This window comes from Hippopotamus amphibius, chromosome X, assembly GCF_030028045.1.
Source record: "Hippopotamus amphibius kiboko isolate mHipAmp2 chromosome X, mHipAmp2.hap2, whole genome shotgun sequence".
Taxonomy (NCBI): domain Eukaryota; kingdom Metazoa; phylum Chordata; class Mammalia; order Artiodactyla; family Hippopotamidae; genus Hippopotamus; species Hippopotamus amphibius.
The window spans coordinates 17,941,975-17,968,566 of NC_080203.1; the positions used below are offsets into that span (position 1 = coordinate 17,941,975).

Here is a 26,592-nt window from a genome sequence, read left to right on the forward strand (position 1 = left end):
GCTTGTTGTCTTGCTCTGAACCTTAATATAATTTATGGAAGTCATTTGAAAAGTAAATGTCACTTTATCTGTTTGGTGCTTACCATTTAAAATAAAATGATCTCCCTCCCACTCTCCCTGTCCTGGCCCTCTGCGGGAGGGAGGGGATATGGGGATATATGTATAAATACAGCTGATTCACTTTGGTATACCTCAAAAGCTGGTACAAGAATGTAAAGCAATTATATTCTAATAAAGAGCTTAAAAAATGATCCAATTGCTAAAGTTTTATAAAGTAGATCATTTTTCCATTCTCTTTCAGGAAAAAACTGCAGCACAAATTAACTCAGTAGAAAGTAGTGAAAACAGAATTACATTTAAAACATAATTTTGAAATCAGATGTGCTTATTTCAGGTTAGTATGTATGGGATGTAATTGTTGGTAGCAAAACCAACAAGAATGAAATACAGACATTTGTATCTTATCATATTTGCGTGCATCATAAAGACAACATAAAACATGTTTTAAACTTTTATGAGATAGACATAAACATATAAATAGGAAAAACTGTCCCTTGTGTATTTGTACCCTAAATTTTCTTCTATATTCAGTAATAAAAATTTTTTTTTAGTTTTCAAAAGTATTTGACAGCTATCAGTACAAATGTCTCACTTTAACATTCACTTTTAATTTTATCATACACTGGTTAGGTATTAATGATGCCTAACCTAGTGCTGTATCATACACACTGTATTACTCTGGGCTAGTCTGATATATGCTAGTTAGTACTGCCATGGTAGTCAGCTTAGCGGGCACTCCTTGGTCCTCTGCATTTTATTTCTCAATCTTGGGAACACCAGGCACATCAGAGAAAAGTTCACTCAGTATTTTTCTATAAAGGGTCTTCGTGAAAAGATTCCTCTATGAAATTCGATTACCTCTTCTGATTCTGCAGACTCATCTGTCTTTGCAATTGCTGCTGTCTGAACAGTTTGTATTTGTGGCGACTGACTAACTGATGACTGTGGTGTCTCAATTTTTATTGCCTGGGCATGTACGCTTTGGCCAGAAGGTGACTGCTTTAGAGTGACAGCTGGGGAGACTCTTCCGGTGCCTGATTCAGCTATAGAAACCTGAGCTAAACCAGGGATTGAATTTTGACAGTCTGAGTCTGTATATGAGCAGATTCACTCCCTGACACAGACTCTGTTACACCTGTTACAGAATCTGTCACACAGAAACTGTACCATCCTGCTGGGATTCAACTGTTTCCATGGTCATTTGTCTTCTATTTTTCCTGCCACATTTGCTTATTAGTAACCGTTTGCCATTTGCAATTGATGCTTTGCCCCTTCCCCATTTCCTTTTGCATTTATCCTGCCGCGATGTGATTTCTGCAGGGGACCTGGTCACTGATTACGGATGGGAGGGGTGGAGATGAGGAGCCCACTGCCCCTTGGGAGGCACGCTGCTGCCCAGCAACCCGGTGAAGGCGGCTCTTTGTTGGCTGCACTCAGCTCTGATGCACAGCTGCGTTTCCCTGCTGAGCCAGGACCTGGAGCAGTCATTTTTATGCTGTTGTCACACACTGACATTAACATTATTTGAATCTTTGTCTTAATGTTTTTTTGTCTCCTGACCAGTTCCAGGTGTCATCATCATTCTTGTCTCACAATAAACCTCAAATTTACTCCACCGAACATCCTTATACATATCTCATGTTTAACTTGAACTTATCCCAAAGCCAGCTTCATGCTGCCTTATGGTGAACCTTACCTTTTTTCAGGATGGTCGACTCTGAATCCTAATGGGCATTTGTAGATGAAACTGGATGTCTGGCTCTCTCCCAGATCAGGTCTCCAGACTGGCTGCTTAACCCCTGCTATTCCTCAGTGCCTAAGAGGGCACACAGCTGCGGGCTGCCTCAAAGGCAGGGAAACGTTAGATTACAAAGATGGCACAGGCAACTATACCCCAATTAAAGAAAAAAAAAAAGATGGCAGTCTTGAGATCAGGACAAGTACTAAATCCCTGAATCACAAGGAGTGCCCATCAAATATAATTATTCCAGGAACCATAAGCTGTGACTCAGAAGCAGACCACTTCTGTATGAGTTTATTTGATGTGGCTTCAAATCAAAAGAAAGAGACTCAGATCCTACTTTAAAGCACATATTGTTTACTCCTTGGGGGAGCAACATCATCACACTATAAGGTGTGGAGAAGAAGGGGAAACCTTGAATTCATTTTGTAGAGCAGAACGCAGAGGATTGTCTAAGGCTTCACAGATTAAGCTCTGGTAAACAATGTCCCTTTGAGGCAACGCGGGTGCCCCTCCAAGAAGGTCAAACTGACTACTGTGTTCAGACGACCAACAGCCAACGGCTTTTAGCAGAGAAAAAAGGAGAGTGAGCCCTTCTCTTGAGGGCAAATCAACTTCTCCATACTAAAGCTGGTAGGCAGCTACATCTAGTAGCAATGTGCACCTTTACTATGAACAAATGACTTGCACTAAGAGGCTTCCTGGCATCACATAGAAGAATCGAAATTTCCATCCCACCTTTACCAATATGGGTGACGCTTTCCCTTGTATATGGATCTTGGTACCACTATATATATTAATCCAAGAGCTAGTTGATTCTTTTAATCTTGGGAGCCTTTAGAGAGGTGAATCGGAATGTAGTAGTATGGGAAAGTTAAGATAATGCTCTTTAAGGGGAAAACCAGACTTCCAAACTTGGAGGTTCTTCTCCTTCTCTTCTTCCTCCTCCTCCTCCTCCTCCTCCTCCTCCTGTTCCCCCTCCTTTCTCCTCCTTCTCCTCCTCTTCCTTCTTCTTCCTCTTTTTCTTCCTCTTCTTCTCCTTCTCCTTATTCCTGGCCTCGCCACAAGGCTTGAGGGAACTTATTTCCCCTACCTGGGATCGAACCTGTGCCCCTTGAGATGGAAGCTCGAAATCCTAACCCTTGGACTGCCAGGGAATTCCGGAAGCTTGGTGATTCTATTGTTCAGAGCTCATGTGTAAAGAAGGAGGTCTGAATGGAACCCAAAGTTGCTGAGATGGACAGAGGGAGCAGCCTGGCTTGACTTCATCACTTTCAGGGAAGGTGCTACAGACACAACAGGGAGATTTATTTAACTTCTTTAGCAGTTCAGCAGCTGAAGTAGTTGAAGGATAAGCTCAAAGTTGCACGAAGAAGGGTAGTCTGGTTTCTCTATTTCATGCTTTGACTTCTCTAGAAGCATCCAATCTGGGTCAGTTTATGTAGGAGTCAGAGCAGGGGCTTTGGTAAGACTGAGCAGAAAGGCATTTTGAAAAGGAGTATGAAGAAGCAAGTGGCTTAAGGGATATAAAGTGTGGTATGAAGCACAGAATATTGTTAATCTTGCACAGTCTTCCTGTAAGCAGCTCTTCTGCCCCTTTTCTGTTTGTCCATTTCTGTTCCCCCTCAGACCTTAGTTTTAAAAATGAGATCACAAGGTAACGTTTAACCTAACTCCTGACTTATGCTCTGCTCAATGTACACAATGCCTTCCCTAACCTGCTGAATCCTTTCCTGGATTATAAGGAGTAAGAATGAAGAATTAAATAGCTGAAGAATGACTGACTCTCTATCCCTAGTTTCCCCCTTAGCAAATTTGCAGGCGGACCACATGGGCAAGATAGTATCCAAAGGAAGATCACAAGTCAGCACATCTGCATGTAACAGAAAAATGACAAAGAATCTGACCCCCTACCTTAATGATTAACTGAGATTATTTCCCCTTTTTCCCTTTAAAAACTCTCATGGCCGAGTAGAATCTTTGGAGTTGGTTTTGGGACATGACTCCACCTTCTCCCTGGGTAGCCGGTTTCCTGATTAAAGCAAATTTTCCTTTCCAAACAACTCTTGTCTCTTGAATATTGACTTTCCGAGTGGTGAGCAGCCGAACCTGAGTTTGTAACACTCCCTTTAGCACTAAGCACTTCAAAATGCAGGCCACAATGAAAGGTGAAGACGGCAGGAGGAGTATCCAGGAGAGGGAAGACCACGGACAGACCCATTATTGTTGTGTTGAAAGGAAACTCTGAGTGCAGCAGTAAGTGGTTGCATACAATCAACATGGAGTACTAGCATTGTTTATTCCTAATAACATTGAGAGGAATTCTTCAGTGACTCGGGACTTATATACATATTTTGAGTGTAAACTGATTCTCCAATATATGAATGAGGTTTCCAGGTAATCCTTGGAGATAAAATTTTGTTTCTGAAAATCAGTGTATCATGTTGGGGATTGCGATGGGTTTCACTCACTGAGAGGAAAGATAGAACATTTTAATACCTTCTGATCCTTAAAAAATGTGAACTTGGGCCATGCTAGACCTCTGAGAAGTCCTGTGTGATGCAAGCTGGAAAAGGCTAGACAGAGACTAACTTATACATCACTCTGGTGAGGAAAGAATCTACACCCCTCCAAACCCAGCAGTTAAAATTTCAGAATTGGGGGACTGAGTAAGCTGATTATTAATGCTGAAAAAAGACTAAGAGATGAGCTCTCTTCTCGTCTGTTCCTTATTTGTTACAGAGGACTAGAAAAGACACAGGAGCTGCCCAAGGCTTAAGTGTAAGCTTTGGTTCTTTTTAAGAATGTTCAGCTCATACACTGGGCTAGAAATGAGAGCGGGTTGCGGAAAGAAAGAGCATGCAGTTTCCTGGAAGTGCCTAAGACTGTTTCTTTTCAGAATGTTACGGTGATGCAGGTGCAAGAGGTCAAAAGCTTCATGTCTCTGCTCACCCAACCTGATGGTGAGCCACTTGGGTGCTGATTCACCTGTATGTTCCCTAGACAACCTTGCCGGCACACTGGCAAACAATCCCTGCTGACTCAGGAGGGCCACTGTTGCAAAAACCTCAAAATCCCATTGCAAGTTCTCGCTGCTTTCAGGACAGACCACTGTGGAATCCTGAGGGAGAGCTTTCTCAACTTGGTTGGGAAAGGGTAGGTCTCTCTGAAGTCCTTTAGCCTGCTGCTTTTAGGGCCAGCCTTGATAGCTGGACAGCTGCTAACAATCGCTATATAACATCCATAAAAAGGATCCAATAAAACTTTTACCAAGGGAATTGGAGTACAAAATTGCAGGGAGGCCGAATGGGGAGCAAGGCAATCTCTTCTAAGTTACTACCTTTTCACAAATATCAAGAGCACTGCCAGACATTAAAGTAATTTAGAGGTCCAAGACTGTATTCTAAATTTGTGCCTTACAAATAGAATCCTGATTCTCTACAATTTTTAGGATATTTAGCAAATTTTGTCAAATATGTGTCTTTTTAAAAAACCTAAATGAACTTTAAAAGTAGAAATAGAGTGAACCTCATTTTCTAATCACAGTGCAGGAAAACCAAAACTTAAGAGGAAAATGGCAATATCGTACAGTTCTTGGGTCAAAGAGGAATTATAATTGCAAATTGTGATAGTAAATAATTTTGAAATCATCAATAATAACGCTGTGATACTTAATTTTATGTGCCAACTTGACTGGGCTAAAGGATGCCTAGATAGCTGGTAAAACATTATTTCTGGGTGTCTGTGAGAGTGTTTTCAGAAGAGGTTTGCGTTCATTCAGTGACCGAGTAGAGTTCTGCCCTCACCGATGTGGGTGGGCATCTTCTAATCTACTGACGGTCTGAATAGAACAAAAAGGCAGAGGAAGGGTGAATTCCTTTGTTCTCTTCTTCAGCTGGGATGTCCATCTTTTCTTGCCCTTGAATATTGGAGCTCCTGGTTCTCTGGCTTTTAGACTCAGGGACCTATACCTGCAGCTCCCCCTGCAAACCCCCTTCATTCTCAGGCTTTTGGCCTTGGACTGGGAGTTAAGCCATTGGCTCCCCTGGTTTTTACATCTTCAGACCTGGACTGAATTCTGCCACCAGGTTTCCTGGTTCTCCAGCTTATGGCAGGTTATGGGACATGTCAATCTTCATAACTGTATGAGTGAATTTCGATCATATATATACATATATCTCCATCTATCCATCCCGTTTCTCTGGAGAATCCTGGCTAATATAAGCATTCCATATAAAAAGTATGGAATGTGCCTAAAGGCATATTTAGAGGAAAATCCATAGCCTTAAATGCTTTTATCATCAAACAACAAATAGATACAATATGCTGGATATTTATTGAAAGCTTACACTGTGTAGGGCCTGAAAAAAAAATTTCATTTAATCCTCCCAGTGCTTATGAGGTGGGTACTGTGTTTTGCCGTTCATAATACTTAGGAGGTAGTTACTGTAATTTGCCCTTATCTTTTTGAAATGGTCAGAAATATAATTAGGCACATCCACACAATATTTGAACTATGATATGTTTCCAAGAACTATTTCACATAATTCTTGATTCAATGCCACAAATATTCATTAGTGCTTATTATATATGGGACACTATGACAAAGAAATGAATAATAGATGTTCTCTACCCTGTAAAATCCAGTCATGTGTGTTTATGATATAGATGGATACAGCTTATATTATGATTGGAACTAATGCTACTAGCTAAACTGATTGTATTAAATGCTAAAACTGATACATAAACCCAGCACCAAGGTTGCAGGGAGTAAAGTGATTCCAACTGAGGGTGGGGGCAGGAGTCCATTGTGGTGCTTGTTGCCACTGCTCAGGGAAGCATCTCTAAGCTGTTCAAACAATTCGTTAATGTGATTGAAGCAGGAAGAGCACATACGTTTCCACTTTATTAAAATATTGCATAGGTACAGAGCAGTTGGGCACATCCATTCTAAGGCACTGTCCTGGTTTGAATGCAATTCCACAAGAGAGAAAAGAGAAGCCATTACATTCGGTATTATTCACCTCTACATTCAGACTCCTCCCATGTTCCATGTTTATTGCTCCTGGGATCTCAGTTTTAATCCCAAACTTATAGCAGCATCATACTGGGACCTAGATGACAAAATGAAAGACACATCCTGGCTCTAGCACTTGATATGCTTTGGCACTTAACTACGAACTCTCTTGCATTGCTCTCCATGTGTTTCCCAACTCTTGTTTAACTAAAGATATTATAAACTCTTTATGAATTAATTTCTTTACTAGTTTCCATTAAGCCTAGAACAGGACTAGTCAGGCACATAGTAGATACCCCCAAAATGCTTAGGTTAAATATCATTTCCAAGAACTTCAATGGAATAGAAAAAAAATATACTTTCCCTAATTCTAGTTTAAGGAAAGGATGGCTGGTATCTTCATAAAGGGGAAATACTTGAATGTCCTATTTCTTGTATTTTACAACAAAGAACTAGGCTGAATGAATATTTTCACGTATTAACAGCTTTAACTGGCAAAGAGAGTTCTTCCCTTGCTACAGGAACTTGAGTCATACCACTATTATATAAGAACATTTATATAAGTAGCGATGTGTGTGTATGTGAGAGATTATAAGTAAAATTCAAAGAGGCTGTGAATCACTGAGCAACGTATAAATATCTGAATTAGTGACCCTCACCTCCTTAAATAATGTGTGTGTTACATAAAAACATATAAGTGTAAAGAGTTTTTCATAATACCCTTGAAACAACTGGAGATAACTAGGCTTGGGAACAATCAGACTATACGGATAGCTATAGAAATATCTGTTAAAGGCAGTGTGTTTGAAAGAATATTTGCAGAATACTAGCTCTGTGAGTTATTACTGGGTATACATGAAAAAGGGTTCTGGACTCAAACAGGACTGTAAAACACTGAGCCAAAAGAGGTGCTTTTTCCGTCTTTACCAGAGGACCTCTCAGAATTCTTATATGCCGATGTGCACTGTGAATCTACAAATCAGAAACAGCAGGAAGGGATTCCCAAACTTATTTGCAGACTATCTTGTAGAACTGGGTGTTCCATGCCACACACTTAGGGAGACACCGAATTAAAGGATGGGTAAAATTTAAAAGCACTGAGAGATACACAGATGAAAAGCAAAGGAGAGTGAAAAGCAATGGACACTGATTCCTCAGTCCATCTAAATTAAATTAGATTCTACTTGTATGACTTCAACTGTCAAATGGGTTCTTCCACAAAGAGCTGACTTATTCTGGGAACAAAACAGATCATCGAATCAATACTTAGCTCTAAGCAGCATCACCCCAGACCGCAACTAAGCAGACTAGCCAACTTTGCAAAATTCAAATGGAAAGGTTAAAATTCTAATTTCCTCAAAAATAAAATTTTCAGTGGAAAAAACCCAGTTCATACCAGGCAAATGAAATCCTCTTCATCCATGTGTTCCTAACACATTTTTATTATTTCGTAAAATACACTGTCTCCTTTCTTGCCACCTGGGACACACATAAAGCTTTCAACTAATATAATCACCTTTAATAATGACAGCAGAATAATTATGGTGCTGCTATAATAGATACGTCAGATAAATATGATTATCCATTATGTTGATCCTACCCTGAAAAGGATTGCCATTATTTTTATGCTTATATCCATGATATGGTTCGCTTGGTACATAAAAATTTTCCACGTAATACAAAAATAAGAGCTGTAGAGACAGAATAAATCAAATCTAGGAAAACTGGAAGAGTAGATGGATACTCTAGAATTCATATGACTTTTCTACTTTTTAAAGTAGAAAAAAAAAGCTGTTCTTATAAGCTCAAACAAAAAAATACTTCCAAGACAAACAGGCTGCTGCAGGTTTAAGATTTTGTTTTTTGAGTTAGCGTCAATGTCTGCAGGACTTGTTTCCTTTAATGATCCTTAAAGAAGACCTCTAAAGTGAGTGACTTGGTGCATAATAAGGCCTGCTCTCTGTCTGAAGCTTTTAGAACAATGACTACACTTGTATGGCTTCTCCCCTGTATGAATTCTTAAATGAATAACAAGGCTTGGTCTCTGTCTAAAGCTTTTCCCACAATAATTACATTTAAAAGGTCTCTCTTCAGTGTGAGTTCTCTGGTGCAAAGTAAGAGCTGTCAGCCTACTAAAACTTTTCCCACAATTATGACATCTATGAGGTTTCTCACCCGAATGAGTTTTCAGATGTCTTTTAAGACTTGATCCATGACAAAAGCTTTTCCCACACTCAAGGCATTTATATGTTTCTTCTTCAGAATGGGTTCTCTGGTGCCCTATGAGGTGTGATCGCCGAGTGAATCGCTTTTTACACACAGTGCATTCATAGGGTCTCTCCCCTGTATGAAGTCGTTGGTGTCTGTAAAGGTCTGAACTACGAAGGAATCTTTTTCCACATTCAGGGCACTTATGAGGTTCCTCTCCTGAATGAATTCTCTGGTGCCCTGTAAGTTGTGACTTTCGAGCAAAACATTTCCCACACTGAGAACATCGGTGAGGTTTGTCTCCTGGACTCTTTTTTTTATGGGGTCTAGAGTTGAGAGGTTCTTCCAAGTTGGAGCTCTCAGGTTTCTCTCCTGTTGAGGGGTTCTGATGCTCTACAAGTTTTGTTAAATCTGTCTGTAAATCCTCTGGGGGGGTTTCCCATTGATTTTCTAACTGTACATAGTCTTTTTGCAAGACGGGGCCATGAAGAGCATTCCCCTCTAAAGTAACAATAAACGGATACATATTCTCCATTTTTTTCTGTTTTTCTGAAGTATCTTCTTCATTTTCTATCCCGATCTCAAAACCTGAGAGAAGAAACAGAATGCAGATATCACTGTGTCCCACATTGAAAAGAACAGCAGGGAAAATGAGGAGTTATATTAAACCACCGGTAGAGATAGAGACATTTCAAAGTACAACAGAATCCAACCCTGATCAAGGTTGATTTTTTTCTTTTCTTTCTTCTGTGGCATCAATGAACAATTACTTACCTAACTTGGAATCAAGTAATTGCTTAATTTCTTTGGAATCTTGTAGTTCCTTCACCCATGCCTCTTCTCTATGCTCCAATGGAAAGCTCACGTCAAGTTTTGGTATTGGATATCCTGGCCAGAGAAAGATGAGAAGCATAATAGTTTGGGTCATCAAAGGTTTTCCCCAGAGTTCAGGCTGATATCTTGCACATATGGCCGCTTAATATCTACTTCCTCCTCGATTACTATTACGTCACCTGGAATCTCTTACAAGAGTCTTTTTTTTTTTAAGGTAAGAACAAAACAAAAAATGAGAGAATACCTTTGGTGCTCAATTTAAGCCTATTTTCTTCTAATCTGTGGAAGGGGTGTGAATCAATTCTATGCAGAAATCAATACACTAAATTGCTACTGTATCCTTTTTGATAATAGATTTGTTTAAGTTAGAGCCAAAATATGAAGTAAATCTTCATAAAGTTTTGGTATATTAAAACTGAGAAAAGCTGATATTGAGTACTACGTGAAGAGAGAGAGGTAAAGCCAGAAGTTATAAACTGCTTCCTGGAATAACTTCAGTTGAGATTTTCAAATTATAATGGAAACTGACTGGGTTAGCAACCAGAGAAGCAGTCTTTATGTTTGTTTCAGCTGAAATATAGAAGTGGATTCTCTTGAAATTAACCCAAGTAACCATCAAAGAGTGTTTCTCATTGTGAAGCTAAGGACAACCAGAGAAGTTTCTACACTCAGTGTCCCTCTGTGTTCTACCACCCTGTCCTCACTGAGAGCCACTCTGGCTGCCATCCTCTCTCCATGCCCCTTCCTCCCCTTCCTCTGCTCTGGCTAAGTTAACTGATCTGCCATCAAGTGTGAGTTGGAATTGGCTCATTTGAGATCAAAATGCAAAATGATATTTAAATATTAGCATCATTAAAATAATATTAGCAAGTTACTTTGATGAAAATTTAAAATTTAAAACATATCAAAACATAGGAAGTGGACTAAAATACCTTATTTTATATTTTTGTTAGGGGAAACACTGACTGAAACCGCCCTGGCCAGGCACCACAAAAAACATCTGCATGAGTTACTTTACAACAGGAAGTCCTGGTATGGAACATGTAACTAACAAGCCACTATCAACGGGAAGAATTCAGGAAAGGTCAAAAGGACAGAGGAGACGCCAGTCCATGTGCCCTACCAACCTCCCAGAATCCTCCTCTCTGGAATCCAGCTTGGCTAAGCTATATATGGACCACTAGGAAGAACTCTGAGTCATAATGACTGGCCAGAGACAACCTGGAAACTAACCCCATCACCATAAAACCTGAGACTGTGAGCCACGAGGCAGAGCAGTCCTCCTGGGTTCCCTTACCCTGCTGCTCTCCATCTGGGCGCCCCTTCCCAATAAAGTCTCTTGCTTGGTCAGCATGTGTGTGTCCTCAGACAATTCATTTCCGAGTGTCAGACAAGAGCCCTCTCTTGGGCCCTGGAAGGGGTCCCCCTTCCTCCAATATTTTCATGAAAAAAAAAGACCTTTTAAGATTACGAAACAAAAATGCGCTGCAAATAAAATTCTGTTTAAATTCATTATATTGTTTTTGTTTGGGTTTCAAAGCTAAGAATAAGATGAGAAGGTAATGAGACCAAGGTCGAGTAAAACTGGAAGTCATAGATCAAAGGAAAGCTGCCATTGAGTAAAAGTGGGAGCAAACTGAAACATGAAATAAGCAGAGAGAATAGCAAAGGCCTCAGTGTGAAATACTGAATTATAATCTAAATGCAGGGAGGGTGACAAATTTCCAGCATGGTACCATGAGGAGCTCTGCAGACCTATTTCCCAGTGACACGGGTGAAAATTATTAAAAGTAATAAAAGAAACATTTAAAGTCTCTCAAAATGGTCCTAAGGGCATACAGAAAATTAGGAAACATCTATTTTTTAAAATCTGCTACAATTCACAGAGAATAGCAAGAGTCGTAAGTATTTAAACCAAAACTGTTCTCGTTAGTCACCCTCCCAGCTCCACTCTAGACTGGCATAGCCAAGAGCCTGGGGCACTCTTTCCCCCAGCTCCCATTGAGAGGGATATCTTCCCGGGAGGGGCAATTAATAGCTGGGTCTGGTCAGGGTAAGAGACAGCCAAAGAAAGCCCCGCAAAAACTACTTCTGTTCCAGGGTGACTATGTGCATACCCAAGGCTGTGCTCCATGAGGGCAACAGCAAATACTAAACATTGCAGGGTGAACTAGAATAATCCAGCCACTCACCAAACAAAACTAAATAAGCTCTGGGGAGGGGGAAAAAGGACACAGAGTTGCTATAGTATATTATCTAAAATGTCCAGTTTCCAACAAAAAATAAGACATGTATGTGGACAGGAAAGTATGACCTCTACACTGAAAAAAAAAAGCAGGCAACAGAATCTGCCTATGAAAGTGACTAGATACCTAATTTAACAAAGACTTCAAAGTAGCCATTATGAATGTTTCAAGGACTAAAAGAAACTATGATTAAAGAAGTAAATTATGATGACATCACATCACATCAAAATAGAGAATATCAATAAATAGACAGAAATTATAAAAAATAATTGAAACCAAGTCCCCCTAAAACCGAGTTCATCTGCTGAGTTTATGATTAACCTCTCCATCCAAAATTTTATTCCCTTTCTTGTCTGGCACGTGTTCTCCTCAGGACTGAGGAGTATCAATGAAAAGGGGGGATTGAAACCAAGCAGGACCCTCTGCGTCCTCTGTTTCCTGTTTGTAGAAAAAGGCTTTAGTCTTCTAGGCCTTCCCTGATCCCAAAGAGCAAATTCAAGCAGTTACTAACTAGGGAGGTGAGGAAATGCAGAAACAAAGGAAAAGCAGTCAAGAAACAATAGTTCAGTAAAATAGAGTCCTAGTTCCTCCTCAAGGGATGTACATATATAATAATTGGATGCATATATTTGAGTTGTTCTGTAGGAGCTAAGGTCCCCACCCAGGCAGAGGATGGTAACTACATGCTGAGACCCCTGACTGGTCAGAACCAGGAAGGTGATGACTGAGATTCCCGAAACACCACCCTGTTACCTCACTACCAACCAATCAGAAGAAAGTCATGTACCCTGGAGCCTTCACTCCAAATGTTGTCTTTAAAACTCTCTCCTGAAACCCATCAGGGAGTTCAGGTCTTTTGAGTATGAGCCTCCTGTTCTTCTTGCTTGGCCCTTGGAATAAACCTTTCTCTGCTCCAAACTCCGATGTTTCAGTTTGTTTGGCCTCACTGTGTGTCAGGCACAAAAACTTGGGTTTGACAACAGAATCAAGTGGAAAATCTGGAGTTGAAAAGTACAATGACTGGAATGAAAAATTCACTACAGTGGCTCAAGAGTAGGTTTGAACTGTCAGAAGAATTAGTCAACTTGAAGATAGATCAAAAGAGGTTATGTTATCAAAAGAACAGAGAGAAAAGAATGAAGAAACAGGAATGGAGTCTCAGAGAAAAGTGGGGCACCATTAAGTGCACCAATAGATATAGAATGAGGAAACCAGAAGGAGAGGAGTGAGAGAAAGGAGCAGAAAAAATATCAAGGAAATAATGACCCCAAACTCCCCAAATGTATTTAAAAATATCAATATACACATCTAGGAGGCTCAATAAATTCCATGTACGATAAGTACAAAGATTTCTACAAATAGACATATCAAAGTGAAAATCCTAAAAGCCAAATAAAAAGAAAAAACCTTGAAATACAGCAAGTGAAAAACGATTTGCCACTTACAAGGGAACCCTAGCAAGATTAAAAGCTGAGTTCTCATGAGAAATAACAGAGACTAGAAGACAGTGGGATAACATATTCAAAGTGTTCAAAGAAAAATAAAAACTGTCAACCAAGAATCTTATATCCAGAAATGCTACCTTTAAAAAATGAATATGAAATAACAACATTTCTGATAAACAAAAACTGATGAGAATTCATTGGTAGCAGACCTGCCTAACAAGAAATACTAAAGGAAGTTTCTCAGTCTGAAAGCAAGTGATCCCAAACAGTACTTTAAGTCCACATGGAAAAACAAAGGGCACAAGTAAGGGTAATTATTTGATTATAAAAGATAGTATAAATACAAATTTCTGTTTCTTCTCTTAAAAGATTTTCAAAGCAATTACATAAAACAACATGTATGTAGTACATTGTTGGGCGTATAACATATAGAAATGTAACATATTTGCCAGTAACAGCACAAATGAAGTGGGTAGGAGAAAGCTGTATTGGGCTAAAGAAATGACCAGTTACTAACTTGAATCCACAGGAAAAATGAAGAAAATCAGAAATGATAAATAATGCTAATATAACAAAAACTATACCATATACTTGTTTTCCTTTCTTCTCTCAGCTTCTTTAAAAGTCTTAAAATTATATAAAGTAATAGCTATAACAAGATATTGTTGAGTTTGTAACATTTTTGATGTAATATGTATGATAGTAATACCCCAAAAGGGGGAAAAGGGAACAGAGTTACATAGGAGAAATATTTCTATATCTCACTGACATTAAGTTAGTATAAATCTGAAGCTGATTATGATAAGTTAAGATGTACATGCTAAGCCCTAGAGTAACTACTAAGGAAATAACTTTAAAAATAGTGAAAATTCATTAAAGTAAGTAAAATGTTACATTCAAAATATTTACTTGGTGTCAAAGAAAGTAGTAAATGAGAGAGGAACAAAAAAGATATGAAACATATACAAAGAGTAAAATGGCAGATATAAATCCAACCATATCAAAAATAAGATTAAATGATATGAATTAAACAACTCAATCAAAACGCAGAGACTGTCAGACTGGAATTTTAAAAATCCAACTGTGCTGTCTAAGGAGACACACTTCAGATTCAAAGGTACAAGCAGATTGAATGTAAAGGAACGGAAAAAGACATATCATGCAAGTAGCAACCACAAGACAGCCAGAATGACTACATTAATATCAGACAGAATAATCATTAAAACAAGAGAATCATTTTATAATGATAAAATGATCAATCCATCAGGAAGGTGTAACAATTATAACCACACATGCACTTAATAAGAGAGTCAAAATACCTGAAGAAAAAATTGACAGAAATAGTAAAAGAAATAGACAATTGAATAGTAATAGTTGTAGACTTCAATGGCTCCTTGCACTACTGGATAGAAAATTTAGGCAGAAGATCAACGATAGAAGACTTAAAAAATAACATAAACCAAGTAAACATCATAGACATTTATAGATAACACTCCAACCAACAATAGCACAACGTACACGCTTCTCAAGTGCACAGAGAAAATTCTACAGGACAGTTGAGATGCTATACCATAAAACGAATGTTTAAAAATGTTAAAGGATCACAATTACAAAGTATATTCTCCCATCGAATGGAATGAAGCTATAAATAAATAACAGAAAAGAAAACTGGGAACTTCACAAATACATAGAAATTGAACAACACACTCCTAAGTAATCAATCAAAGAAGAAATCAAAAGGGAGAAGTATTTTGAGGTAAATGAAAATGAAAACTTAGGGATGTAAAAACAGTGTTTAGAGGGAAATTTATAGCTATGAAGAAAAATCTCAATAACCTAGCTTTGTACCTTACACCACCTCTGGATACAGAGAACATGTGCTCAAACTTGAGCTTCTTCTTGGATGAACTTCTTAATTATCGACCCCAACCCTCACTCATCGTGTCGTCCTATATAACATGTAGATCCATCCTTGTGCCTCTGGTGCACTCAGCCTCCATTTCCTGGACTCTCAGAGCCCTGCTCCTGAAACTATCACCAGTTTGCATTCCCCAACCTATGTTCGTGACCCATGTCAGTGGAGGCCAGTAACCATTCCCCTTGACCCATCTCCCATCCTTCTGACCTTAGTTCCCATCCTCTACTCTTATACACTCCATAGAATACCATCATGAATGCTGAATGAACTGGACACTTATTGAAAAGGTTTTCACAGATATCAGCCCTCCTTCTATCTGCCAACATGGTGAGAACAGTTATGACTTTTATACAGCAAAGATCAAACAGTTTGATGATACAGAATAAGTGAAGGCAAGGAGAATTTGGCACTTTCATACGCTGTGGTGGAAGAATAAATTTGTACAATAATTTTGGAGGACAATTTGACAATATCTATTAAAGTTTTAAATACCCATTAACCAATCAATCCCTCTTCTAGAAATCTATCCTGTCGACACCTGCATATACATAAGGATGCTCATTGTATGTTTTATAGCTTGGCTCTAGGGCTCTGAGTCAATGTTGAATGCCAGTCAGAAAGCAGCCTCTAATGTCTACTTCTGTCGGGGGGCTCTTCTCTTCACCCTCAGTACAGACTAGTCTGTGTAGCTACTATTACCATTGGATGAATGGTTTTATAGCAATAGAAGAAACATAAATTGCTAGTCAGTTGGTATAAAATTAGAGGGTCCTATTAAGTTAAATTCAACCATTGCTTCTGTCTTTTAGACTATAGTCTAGAGCATTAGTTTCCAAGTGATGATAATGTATTGTCCAGGGTGTTAAAACTCATCTCATGGCTGTAGCCAAGAGACTCATCATGGGTATATTCTCTTTGACCTAATTAACTGGAGAAATTTACTCAAGAAAAAAAAAGATACAAGGATATAATGTATAGCACAGGGAATATAACCAATATTTTACAATAACTTTAAACGCAGTACAGTCTATAAAAATACTGAATCACCATGTTTTACACCTGAAACTAATATAATATTGTAAATCAACTATACTTCAACTTAAAAAAATAGTTTCTGACCTAAAAAAACTGCAGTATAAAGTAAAAGGCTGGTAGGGACAGGGAAGCATAGGTACATAGTTGTTTTAAAATATGCCTCCAAATTCTTTGATATTTTTCCCTTCAAGTGGTGGAGTTTAATTTTCTTCCCCTTAAGTGTGGGTTGGATTTAGTGACTCTCTTCTAATGAATAGAATATTGTAGAAGTGATGGTGTGTGACTAGTTCATCAAAAACATTGTGGCATCCTCCTTGCTTTCTCGATTCATTTGCTCTGGGAGAAATCTGCTGCCCTGTTGTGAGGACACTCAGGCAGCCTATGGAGAAGATTGCTTAGCAGGGAATTGAGGTCTCCTGCCAGCCCCTGCCTTCATCTTGACAGCAACTACATGAGTGGCTCTGGGCCAGAAACACCCTGTCAGCTACTCCCAAATTCCTGACTCTCAGAAACTGTGAAGTGATAAATGCTTTTTCTTTTAAAATGCTAAGTTTTAGGGGGTGATTTGTTATTCAGCAGTAGCTATCTAATACAAAGAGGGAAAAAGCAATTTAAGGTTAATAAAGAAGGTACTTGATTGATGAAACTTTCCCCACATCCCAGGCTCAGGGAATGACTTCATTAAGCCCCATTATCAAAGACTGTGTCACAAAGTCTCCACTGTACCAAGAAATATCATTACTATGGTTAGGGTTGGATATTAGCTAATGATACATTATACAGTATAATAGAATAACCCGAAGAAATTTAAGTCATAAAACTCTTTTGTTGCTTTGCAGACAGCATTTTTTTTGCCTGACATTTTACTTTAAATTTTCATCTCTCATATCCTGCATCACCAAAAAGATGTGATCTTTGACATTTTGCATACAATTTCCTAGTGTAAGCTCATGAATTTAAATAAAAAAACTGGGCCTTTGGCAAATGAAAATTGTTTCTGGTATACTAATTTTGAACTCCAGATTTTCAAAGATAAGCATGGTATACTTTATATTTTTAGGACCAGCACATCTTTTCTTTCTGATTGCAGACATTCTAGTATCTTTGCCTACCTCTAGCATCTGGTGTGTCTGGCTTGAATTCAAATAAGGGATTTTTTAAAGCTCATGTGTTTCTTAGATCTCTTTATATTTTCTACTTAAGTTCTTTCCTCTCTTCCCACCCCCTCTGTATTCACATTAAATGAATATCATTAGGTGGCTATATGTGTGTGTATACACATATGCTTTTCCATTTCATATATACCCAACAACTTAATGTTTTGCTGACAGGGAATACATTCCAAATTTTAATATAAAATCAATTGACCTCTTCCATTACTTTAAAATTTCTTCTACTCTGCCAGGATTTTGTGCTTTCCACTTAGCCTACAATATGATGTGTGTGCTTCATGTAATATACCAAAGATGTTCTCATTAAAAAAAACAGTAAAATATAAGCAACTTTTAAATTATGGAACAAGTCTTGCATCATTTTGCAAAGCATAATATATCACTTTAACAGTGATGAGAAAGGGGTAGTTTCCTCTCCTCCAACTGGTATATTTTACTTGTTTAATTCATTATATCCCTTCCTTGTTAAATACACTGGATATTCCTATGCTTTAAAGAGTGAAGTATTCTAATCAAGAGCAACATTGCTGCTGTGATCTTTGTACCTGGGACTGTTGCTAAGAGAAGCAAATTAACATGAGGAATGAGAGCTGAATATGCAGAAACATTTATAATTAAATATTACTAGCTAAGTTTTACTACTTGTAGGTTTCTATCCAGATCCCCCTTCCTCAAGAATGCCTTCCCTCTCTGCCAAAAGCTGGTTAGGCGGCCCTCCTAGGAGCTCCCATAGCATCCTACTCCCTCCAATGCATCATTTTACAGTCCTATTTACAGACCGGAATCATCCAGAGGAGTTGAAGGTCCAAGGTGCCTGGGACTGATTTTCTGTCTTGTGTACTAGTGATCCCAGGATGGCAACCAACTGAATGGGGAAAATATTTGTAAATCATATACCTGATAAAAGATTGATATCCAGAATATATAGATAACTCTAATTCAACAACAATTCCCCCCCCAAAAAAAAACCAGTTCAAAAATGTGCAAAGGACCTGACTAGACATTCTCCAAGGAAGATTTACAAATGGTCAATAAGCACATGAAAAGATGTTCAACATCACTAATCATTTGGGAAATGCAAATCAAAATTACAATGAGATACCACCTCAAACCCATTAGAAGTGCTACTATCAAAAAAAAAAATAACAGGTGTTGGTGAAGATGTGGAGAAACTGGAAACCTTGTGCACAGTTGGTGGGAATGTAAAATGGTACAGTGTCTGTAGAAGACAGAATGGATATTCCTCAAAAAATTAAAACTAGAAATATCATATGATCCAGCAATTTCACTTCTGCTTATATACCCCAAAGAAGTAAAAGCAGGGTCTCAAACAGATATTTGTACACCCATGTTCATAGAAGCATTATTCACAATAGCTAAGATGTAGAAGCAACCCAAGTATATGTTTATGGAAAATGGATAAGTTAAATGTGATATTATACATACAAAGGATTATTATTTAGCCTTTAAAAGGACATAAATTCTGACATATGCTACAACATGAATGAACCCTGAGGAGATTATGCTAAGTGAAATAAGCCAGTCACAAAAAGATAAATACTGGATGATTTCATTTATATGAGGTACACAGAGTAGTCAAATTCATTGAAACAGAGATGAATGGTGGTTGCCAGGAGCTGGCCGGGTGGGGGTTGGGGTGGAATGGAGAAATGGGGAGTTATTGTTTAAATGGGTACAGGGTTTCAGTTTTACAAGATGAAAATAGTTATGGAGATGGAAGTTGGTAATGGCGCCACAAAATTATAAATGTATTAATACCACTGAACTGTACACATAAAAATAGTTAAGGTGGTAAATCTTAGGTTGTGGGTATTTTACCACAATAAAAAAAAACCTAAAAGAGAAAAATAGGCTTCATTAGCTTAAGGGGTTTTCAATCCCATTCGATCGAAGGTGCTTTGTGCCCAGCTATTCCCAAAGAGATGTTTTCTCTTCTACTCTTTCTTTTTTTTTTTGATGTGAACACCAACCCTGGAGGGCTCTTGAGCTCTCAAAACAGAAACCAAAGAAAGGAAATAAAACCCTTGCCTTACCAGGGTCCAGAAAGGGCTGGCCTTCCCCAGCAGCACCGAAGCTTAGCTCCTGCGGCCCTGCCTGTGGGATCCACGCCTCTGCCACTGGGACCTCCGGGACAGGTCCCATTACTTGGAGTGGGGGTGACTCCAGGTGGATGTTTGGTGGTATGTGTGCCATTCCCACTGGTGCCAGTTCTTCCAAGAGCATTTCCTGCCTATTGAGCTGGGGGAAATGCCAGAACCGTCACTAAAGTCCAGACCAGCCCTGCCCAGTAGCAATATAATGCAAGCCACCCATGTCCTTTTAAATTTACTGATGGCCATATGAAACAAAAAATGAAATAGGTAAAGTTGATCTTAATAACATGCAGTATGTAACCAAATATATCTAAAATATCATAATTTCAGAATGTAATCAATATAAACAATTGTTAGTGAGATATTACACGGATTTTTATCTCATACTAAGTTTTTGGAATGTGCTGTGCATGTTATACTTACAGCATATCTCAGTTTGGACTAGACACATTGCAAGTGCTCAAGAGCCACACTTGGCTAGTGGCTACTGTACTGGGCGGTACATGACTAGACCATACAAAGATAAAATCTTATATGGTAAGCTAAACCAAGAAGACAAAAAAAGGAAGGGAAACCATAAATTCATTCTATCCTAGAGGGGCAGGAAACCTTGGATAACTCCTGTTCAGACAGGCTAACTACAGAGCCCCATCAACACAGCAGGCAGAAGTGCCCCTAATGCTCCCCCACAAGCACTTCCTTCTCCCAAAGATTCTGCCTGTGCTCAGCTATGGGTTTCATTCAATGGTTCTGAACAGAGGCCAGTGCCACCATCCCCATGGGGCATTTTGCCTATGATGGCAGGTGGTGGCTATCAGAAAGTAATGTGCCAGAGATGGGAGTCTATATATTTGGTTGGCCAAAAAGTTTGTTCGGGTTTTTCTGTAATGTCTTATGGAAAAACCCGAACAAACTTTTTGGATAACGCAAAAATTCATAGGGCAGAATTTTTCCACCTCCCAAACAATTTAGGAATGTCCTCTTAAACAGTCATGTAGGTAAAAGAGAACCTGTCAAGGACCTCACCCTGTTGGTCATATAAACACAAAATATATTTGCATATTTTAGCATGACTTGAATGTTCTAGGAAAGCATTACTTTGGAAATAAAAGGAAGACTATACTACTTATTGTTCGGATTGACCAAGAGCTGTTTCACGCTTTGAGAAATCACATGACCAGCAGCAACACTGCTTGTAGTGTTTGAGCTGTATCACATCAGTCAGAAGTGCTGGCTGTCACCTTCCCAGTGAATCTATGCAGAGATTTAAGCAAATGACAATTTCCTGAAGTTTTTGGTGCAGTCAAGCCCAAAAATGTGCACGCTGATGTGCTTATTGAGTTCATAAGAAATCACATTCCTTTTCCTTTATATTCCTTCTAGACTCTACTCAACTCAGGGTTGGCAAAATTTTCTTGTAAAGATACAGACAGTAAATATTTTAGGCTTTGTGGGTGGTATCGGTCTGTTGTCTCTTCTTTTTTTTTTAACCACCCTTGAAAAAGGTAAGAACCATTACTGGTTCATGGATTGTATAAAAACAGGCTTTGTGCAATATTTGGCTCACAGAGCACTTATTATGTTGATTTTTTTTCTAATTTGGTGTGTGTAAGGAAGTAATATTATCTATAAATTTCATTTTAGGATAGTAAAGGGGACATTACCAAATTGCTGTTATAGAAGTGGAGTTGGGTTTAATAGTTGAGAATCACTGAAACATATGCTGATTCCAGCAGAAGGAAAAAATGGAAGGCCCTGCAGGCAAATCCTGGGGCACCAGACAGAATGTCTGAGCCAGTCCCAGCTGCCTCTGCTACTTCTTTTGGTCTAATTCCCAAGATCCCAACCTCTTTTCTCACCTGCTGCTCTGGTATCTCAAGTTCTCTCTGTAAGTCTTCTATCAGTGACACAACTCTTTCTCTGTTCTCTGGGCAATGTTCCCTCACCCAGGTCTCTATCTCCGTGGGCAGAATTGTTAGGAATTGCTCCAACACCAGCAGCTCCAAGATTTGCTCCTTAGAACGCATCTTTGGCTTCAGCCATTGACAGCAGAGCTCCCAGAGTTTGTTGAAAGCTTCATGAGGTCCAGCAGCTTCTTTGTACTGGAACTGCCGGAAGCGCTGGCGGAAGACCTCACAGTCGGTATCATACTCTTGAAACACGGAGCCCTGATTCAAGGAGGCCTGGATTGCACAACCCAGGGCCACAGCCATCGCCCCCTTCCGTGCACAATTTATCTGGGTCTGGAAGTGGCAGATTCCAATTTCTTTCTTTGTGTTACCCTCTGGGCGGAGCCAGTACAAGCTGAGGACAGAACAAAATGAGAAAGGAGAAACAGCAGTGGTTATCAGAGGGAAGACTTACCTCCCTTAACTTGCTTACTTTTCTCCAAAGCCCCAAAAAGGCAGATCATAATCTTTTGGGGGTTTTGAGAATCTGATGAAAGTCATGGACAATTTCTAGAAGAATACACATCACATTAAATGCTACATTTAATTTTAAAAATTCAGTTTACAAAATCTTCAAGACCATGCACGGATTCTCTAGAACTGTGCTATCCAATATGGTATTCAATAGTCCCATGTGGGTGGGGGGAGAGAGAAATTAGGAGTTTGGGATTATACACACTACTATATATAAAATAGGTAACCAACAAGGACCTATTGTATAGCACAGGGAACTATACTCAATATCTTGTAATAACCTATAATGGAAAAGAATCTGAAAAAGAACATAAATATACATGTATGTGTATATGTATATATGTATATGTATATATTGGATTGGCCAAAAAGTTCGTTTGGTAAGTGAATACATTGTTCAATAAAGTTTTTCATGAAAATGAAAAATGTGTCTTATTTTTACTTAAAACCGAACGAACTTTTGGGCTGACCCAATACATATATATCCGAATCACTTTGCTGTACACCTGAAACTAACACAACATAGTAAATCAACTATAAACCAATAAAATTTTTTTAAAAAGAGGCACCTTTGCAGAAAATTCTATTGGACAGCTCTGCTCTAGAATTCCATGGACGCAATGAACCCTACAGATTTAGTGGCTTTTAAACCCACTCCCAGCCTAATACCAATTGTCTTGTGTTTCTGAATATAGCTAGGCCACAGAAGAAATGGAAGAGCAATACTTACAGTGGCGAAGAACCCTAAAAGTCCATCTACCTTTGAGTAACCCTTAGTCACCTTCAACCATGGGCATCTTAGCTAGAGCTATGTCTTACCAAGATAGCAAACCACCAATCAATCCCTCATTCCACTCCACTGGAGGTTACATGCAGTTCAGCCAACAGCACTGTGACCCTCATCCTGAAACAGCATTCTAAGCGACTTTCTCATGAGAAAAAAACACACGGCAACAGGGCACGCCAGCAGGAATCGGGTCTGCCTTCATCACCAAGGACATTCATCACATTCATCACGCCTTGTGCCAGGCACTGTTCTAAGCCTCCCACCTATAGCAGTTCATTTAGCCCTCACCCAACGCTAGGAGGTGGGCTCTAGTACTGTGCCCTGCACACACATGAGGGGACCCAGGGGAGGCTGAGGAGGACAGAAGAACTTGTCCCAAGTCACACAGTAAATGCCAGAGGGAAGTGGTGAGGAGGGTGCAGTCAACAGGCTCCTGCAATGTTCATTCTAAAAGCATCCAAGTGTCCTCTGAGGGCGATCTCTGAGGTCAGAGAGGCCATCACACACATGTCCCCACAGGTCTCAACACTGGCGCCCCCGCCCCTGACCCCCTCCCCCCGCTGTGCCTCCTCTCCGCCTGCATTTGCCAGGATGCCTCGTGTACATGTCCTCTTCCTTGGAGGGGGTCAAGGAAAACACTACTCAGGATCCCACCCAGTCATCCCAAATGCACCCTGCCCCCATATCACCTTTATCTTCACGGCAGCCGGGGCGTTAGCGGCCGACCCATCTAGTGATAACCTGCTAGCTGTGTGACCCTGACACCCAGGGCTTCTGTCGCTAACAGGAGACAATCCCAGCATCTCCTTCACAGAAGTTCCTGCGGCGGATCCCACTGCAGGGAAACGAACAGCAGTGTGCCTGCCACAGAGGAAGCGCTCAGGAAAGGTCACTTCCTAGGAAGCTTCTATTTCCCCCCAAGCCCGCCAAGGCACCTAACCGTCGCTGGAGGGCATCCAGGGACCCTACAGCCTTGGGCTGTGGACCCGCCTAGAACGCGCTGCAGCTTCACAGCTGGGCAGCCCTCCCCGGACGGTCCCGAACCTTCCACCCCCGTCGACCAGGCAATGACCCTCCGGGTTTCCCCCCGTCGGCCCTTCCGGATGAAAACGGCACTCCACCCCGGGGCTGATGGCTTCTCCCCAAACCCTCCTGAATGAACCCGGGCCCATAGGGCCCGTGGCCGAAGAGGAGTGTAAAGAGAGGACACTCGGGAAAAGGCTGGGGGGACAAGCCTAAAAGCCGCTTGAAAATCGGGTGCCCGCGGCGCGGCGTGGCGCGGCCCCAGTGCGCTCCCGGGGGAGGACATCCCGCCGCCCGGAGGGGCGCTCCCCGCCCTGGAGAAGCCTGGGAAGGCCCGGCCGGCTCGCAGGGAGCGGCGGCGGGGACCCGGGCGGGACAGGGGCCCGCTGTCCGTCGCTCCTCCCCGCGCCCGCACCCGGATCCGGGCTGGAAGCGGCCGGTTCGCGCGGCCGGAGCGGGAAGGGAGCCCCGCGCCCGCGCCCGCGCCCGCGCCCCAGGGACGGCCACGCCCTCTGGCCGCTCCGGGACTCACCGCCTCAGCGCCCACGGCTCTCCCAGGCTCACCGGGTGCAGCTGCCCAGGGCGCAGGCGCGCGGCCGCGCAGGGAACTACAACTCCCGGCAGGCTCCACGGTACTCGCTCAGCCTTCTCGGGCCCCTAAGGATGCTGGCGCGGGAGAGGCTGCGACTTTCCTTGCCCTCCCCTCCGCCTGAGGCCGCTTTGGAGAAGATCCCATATCCGGTCTTAAAAGCACCTTAGATTCCCCAGGATCTCTCCCATCAGCCCTAGAGTAAACCGGAGCGGCTGGGGAATCCTTAAATCTGTTATCACTGGATCAGATTCTCAAACCTCTCCTTTTAGGAAGAATTTTTTGCGAGAACCTGCTAAAAATTCAGATTTCTGGGCTCTAACCCGACATCCGTACGCATTGGATCTCTTATGGGCTCGAGAATTCGCATTTTAATAAACTTTTCTGGGGATAATGACTCTGATCTTGCGCTCCCGGGTCACAGTGGCCTTGAGCTACATTTGTGTTTTCTTAAAGAACCTAGCTTCGACGAAACTACCCGGTGCATTCCTCTCCGCTTTCTGCCGCCACCAGAGGGCTCTTGGGTCTTTAGGCTCGCCCAAATGGCCCCGCCTCTTGTCTTCCAATTGGTCGTTCGCTGGTCCCGTCCCGGAGTCAAATTTTCTCTTCTGGGTGGTCAGCGGTGAGTTGTGGCCAGGCCAGAAGCGATGATGTCATTCGGGAGATGTAATCCTCACATTTGTCCCGAACTAGTGTGTGTGTGTGTGTGTGTGTGTGTGTGTGTGTGCGCGCGTGCGTGTGTGTGTGCGCGCGTGTGTGTCTGTGTCTTTGGATGCCAAACTTTAGTATTGGTCCAAGACAGAGAAGAATGAGCTGCCTGCCTGAGATTGTGCCTCCCAGAGGCTCTGGTGGAAGGGAGACCCAGGGCAGGGGCCCCACTGTCCCGAGCTCACAGAGGCCAAGGCACTTGAAACAGCTCCGCCTAGGCTGGAGTTGAGCTCAAGGACTGGGATTTGGCCCCAGGGGAATGCCAACTCCTGCGGATTCTGTTTATTTTTGCATGGGGCGCCTGGAGCCTTCGCCCGCTGTCCTGGCTGGTTTCTGGGCTCAGGTGGTCTGCATCTGACTCCAATTCCCAGGAGCAAAAAGTAGTCCTCATTGTGAAACCAGAGTAGTTTTTGCGCCTGCAGCCAAGCAAGGCCCAGCTTGGAAGCCTCTCATCTGCACTGCTGTGGGTTCTGCCACTGGCCCCCCGGAAACCCTCAGGCGGCCTCTGAAGCTTTGCCACGGCTGGGTGGCTTTGGCTTGAGATGCGCACCATGGAGCAGGTCCTGGAGCTGCTGGTGGTGAAGCAGTTCCTGACCATCCTGTCCCAGGCTGCAGAAGCTGCATCCGCACAGCTTGCCAGGAAGCTGTGAGTCCCTAAAAATGCAGAGAGAGCTTGTGAGACTGGGGGAGTAGGTGAGTGAGAGAGAAAGATGTTTTACCTGTGGTTTGGTGGCCCAGACTAGGACATCACGGTGTCTTACTTCCCCACTAGGAGTCTCTTGGTTGCCCTGAGTAGACCTACAAGGGGAAGTGACTTTGTAGTTTAGTCTGGAACGTTCATCCTCCAGATTTTCCCCCAAGCGCACAGAGGGAACAGTGAAGACTGCCTGTTTCCACAGGGAGGCAGGTCACTGCTGCAATAGGCAGTGTCAGCTTGGATCAAAGGGGTTCGAATGCTGGCTCTGCCCTCTGCCCACCGGCTCCGTGACTTGGGGCAAGTTACTTTCCTCTTTTTGCCTCAATTTCCCCTTTGGTAAAATGGCTTCTGGGATTGTTTTGAGGATTAAAGGTGGGGGAGGGGGTCACACGTGCACTTTGATCACACTGCTGGCACATAGAGCTTAAAACTGTGAGCTGGCTGGGTGCGGTGGCCGACGCTGGCATTCCCAGCTATTCCCGTGGCTCAGGCGGGAGGACCGCTTGAGCCCTGGACTTCTGGGCTGTAGGGCGCTCTGTGATCGCGCATCTGCATGAAGTTCAGCATCAATGCAG

The 26,592-nt window shown here is 41.5% G+C and overlaps 1 protein-coding gene and 1 pseudogene across 3 annotated transcripts; both read right to left on the minus strand.

Annotated features, from left to right (window-relative positions):
* Positions 1-733: 733 nt before the first annotated feature.
* LOC130841378 (cAMP-responsive element modulator-like) lies at positions 734-1,261 on the minus strand (annotated as a pseudogene).
* A 5,425-nt stretch (positions 1,262-6,686) lies between these two features.
* Positions 6,687-24,603, minus strand: ZNF449 (zinc finger protein 449). Of its 3 annotated transcripts, none has more exons than XM_057719421.1 (6): positions 24,556-24,603; positions 21,650-22,094; positions 19,731-19,935; positions 9,801-9,914; positions 8,994-9,614; positions 6,687-6,915 (listed from the first exon to the last, which is right to left on the minus strand). In XM_057719421.1, the coding sequence occupies exons 2-6, from the start codon at positions 22,001-22,003 to the stop codon at positions 6,893-6,895; spliced, it is 1,317 nt and encodes a 438-aa protein (XP_057575404.1). In that variant the 5' UTR covers positions 22,004-22,094; positions 24,556-24,603; the 3' UTR covers positions 6,687-6,892. The 3 variants fall into 3 exon arrangements, with proteins under 3 accessions (XP_057575404.1, XP_057575403.1, XP_057575405.1); XM_057719422.1 differs by lacking the exon at positions 6,687-6,915 and adding an exon at positions 18,456-18,541 and having other exon boundaries at positions 9,483-9,614; XM_057719420.1 differs by having other exon boundaries at positions 6,687-9,614.
* Between the last annotated feature and the right edge of the window lie 1,989 nt (positions 24,604-26,592).

What these genes read in the sequence shown, in the direction of transcription:
- ZNF449 (XM_057719420.1), bottom strand. Translation starts at nt 22,003, where the DNA reads ATGGCTGTGGCCCTGGGTTGTGCAATCCAGGCCTCCTTGAATCAGGGC. An exon ending in CCAGCCCTTTCTGGACCCTG is followed by an intron (nt 9,915 to 19,730) that starts GTAAGGCAAGGG and finishes TTCTCTGGCCAG; the next exon opens with GATATCCAATACCAAAACTT. An exon ending in ATTACTTGATTCCAAGTTAG is followed by an intron (nt 9,615 to 9,800) that starts GTAAGTAATTGT and finishes TTCTTCTCTCAG; the next exon opens with GTTTTGAGATCGGGATAGAA.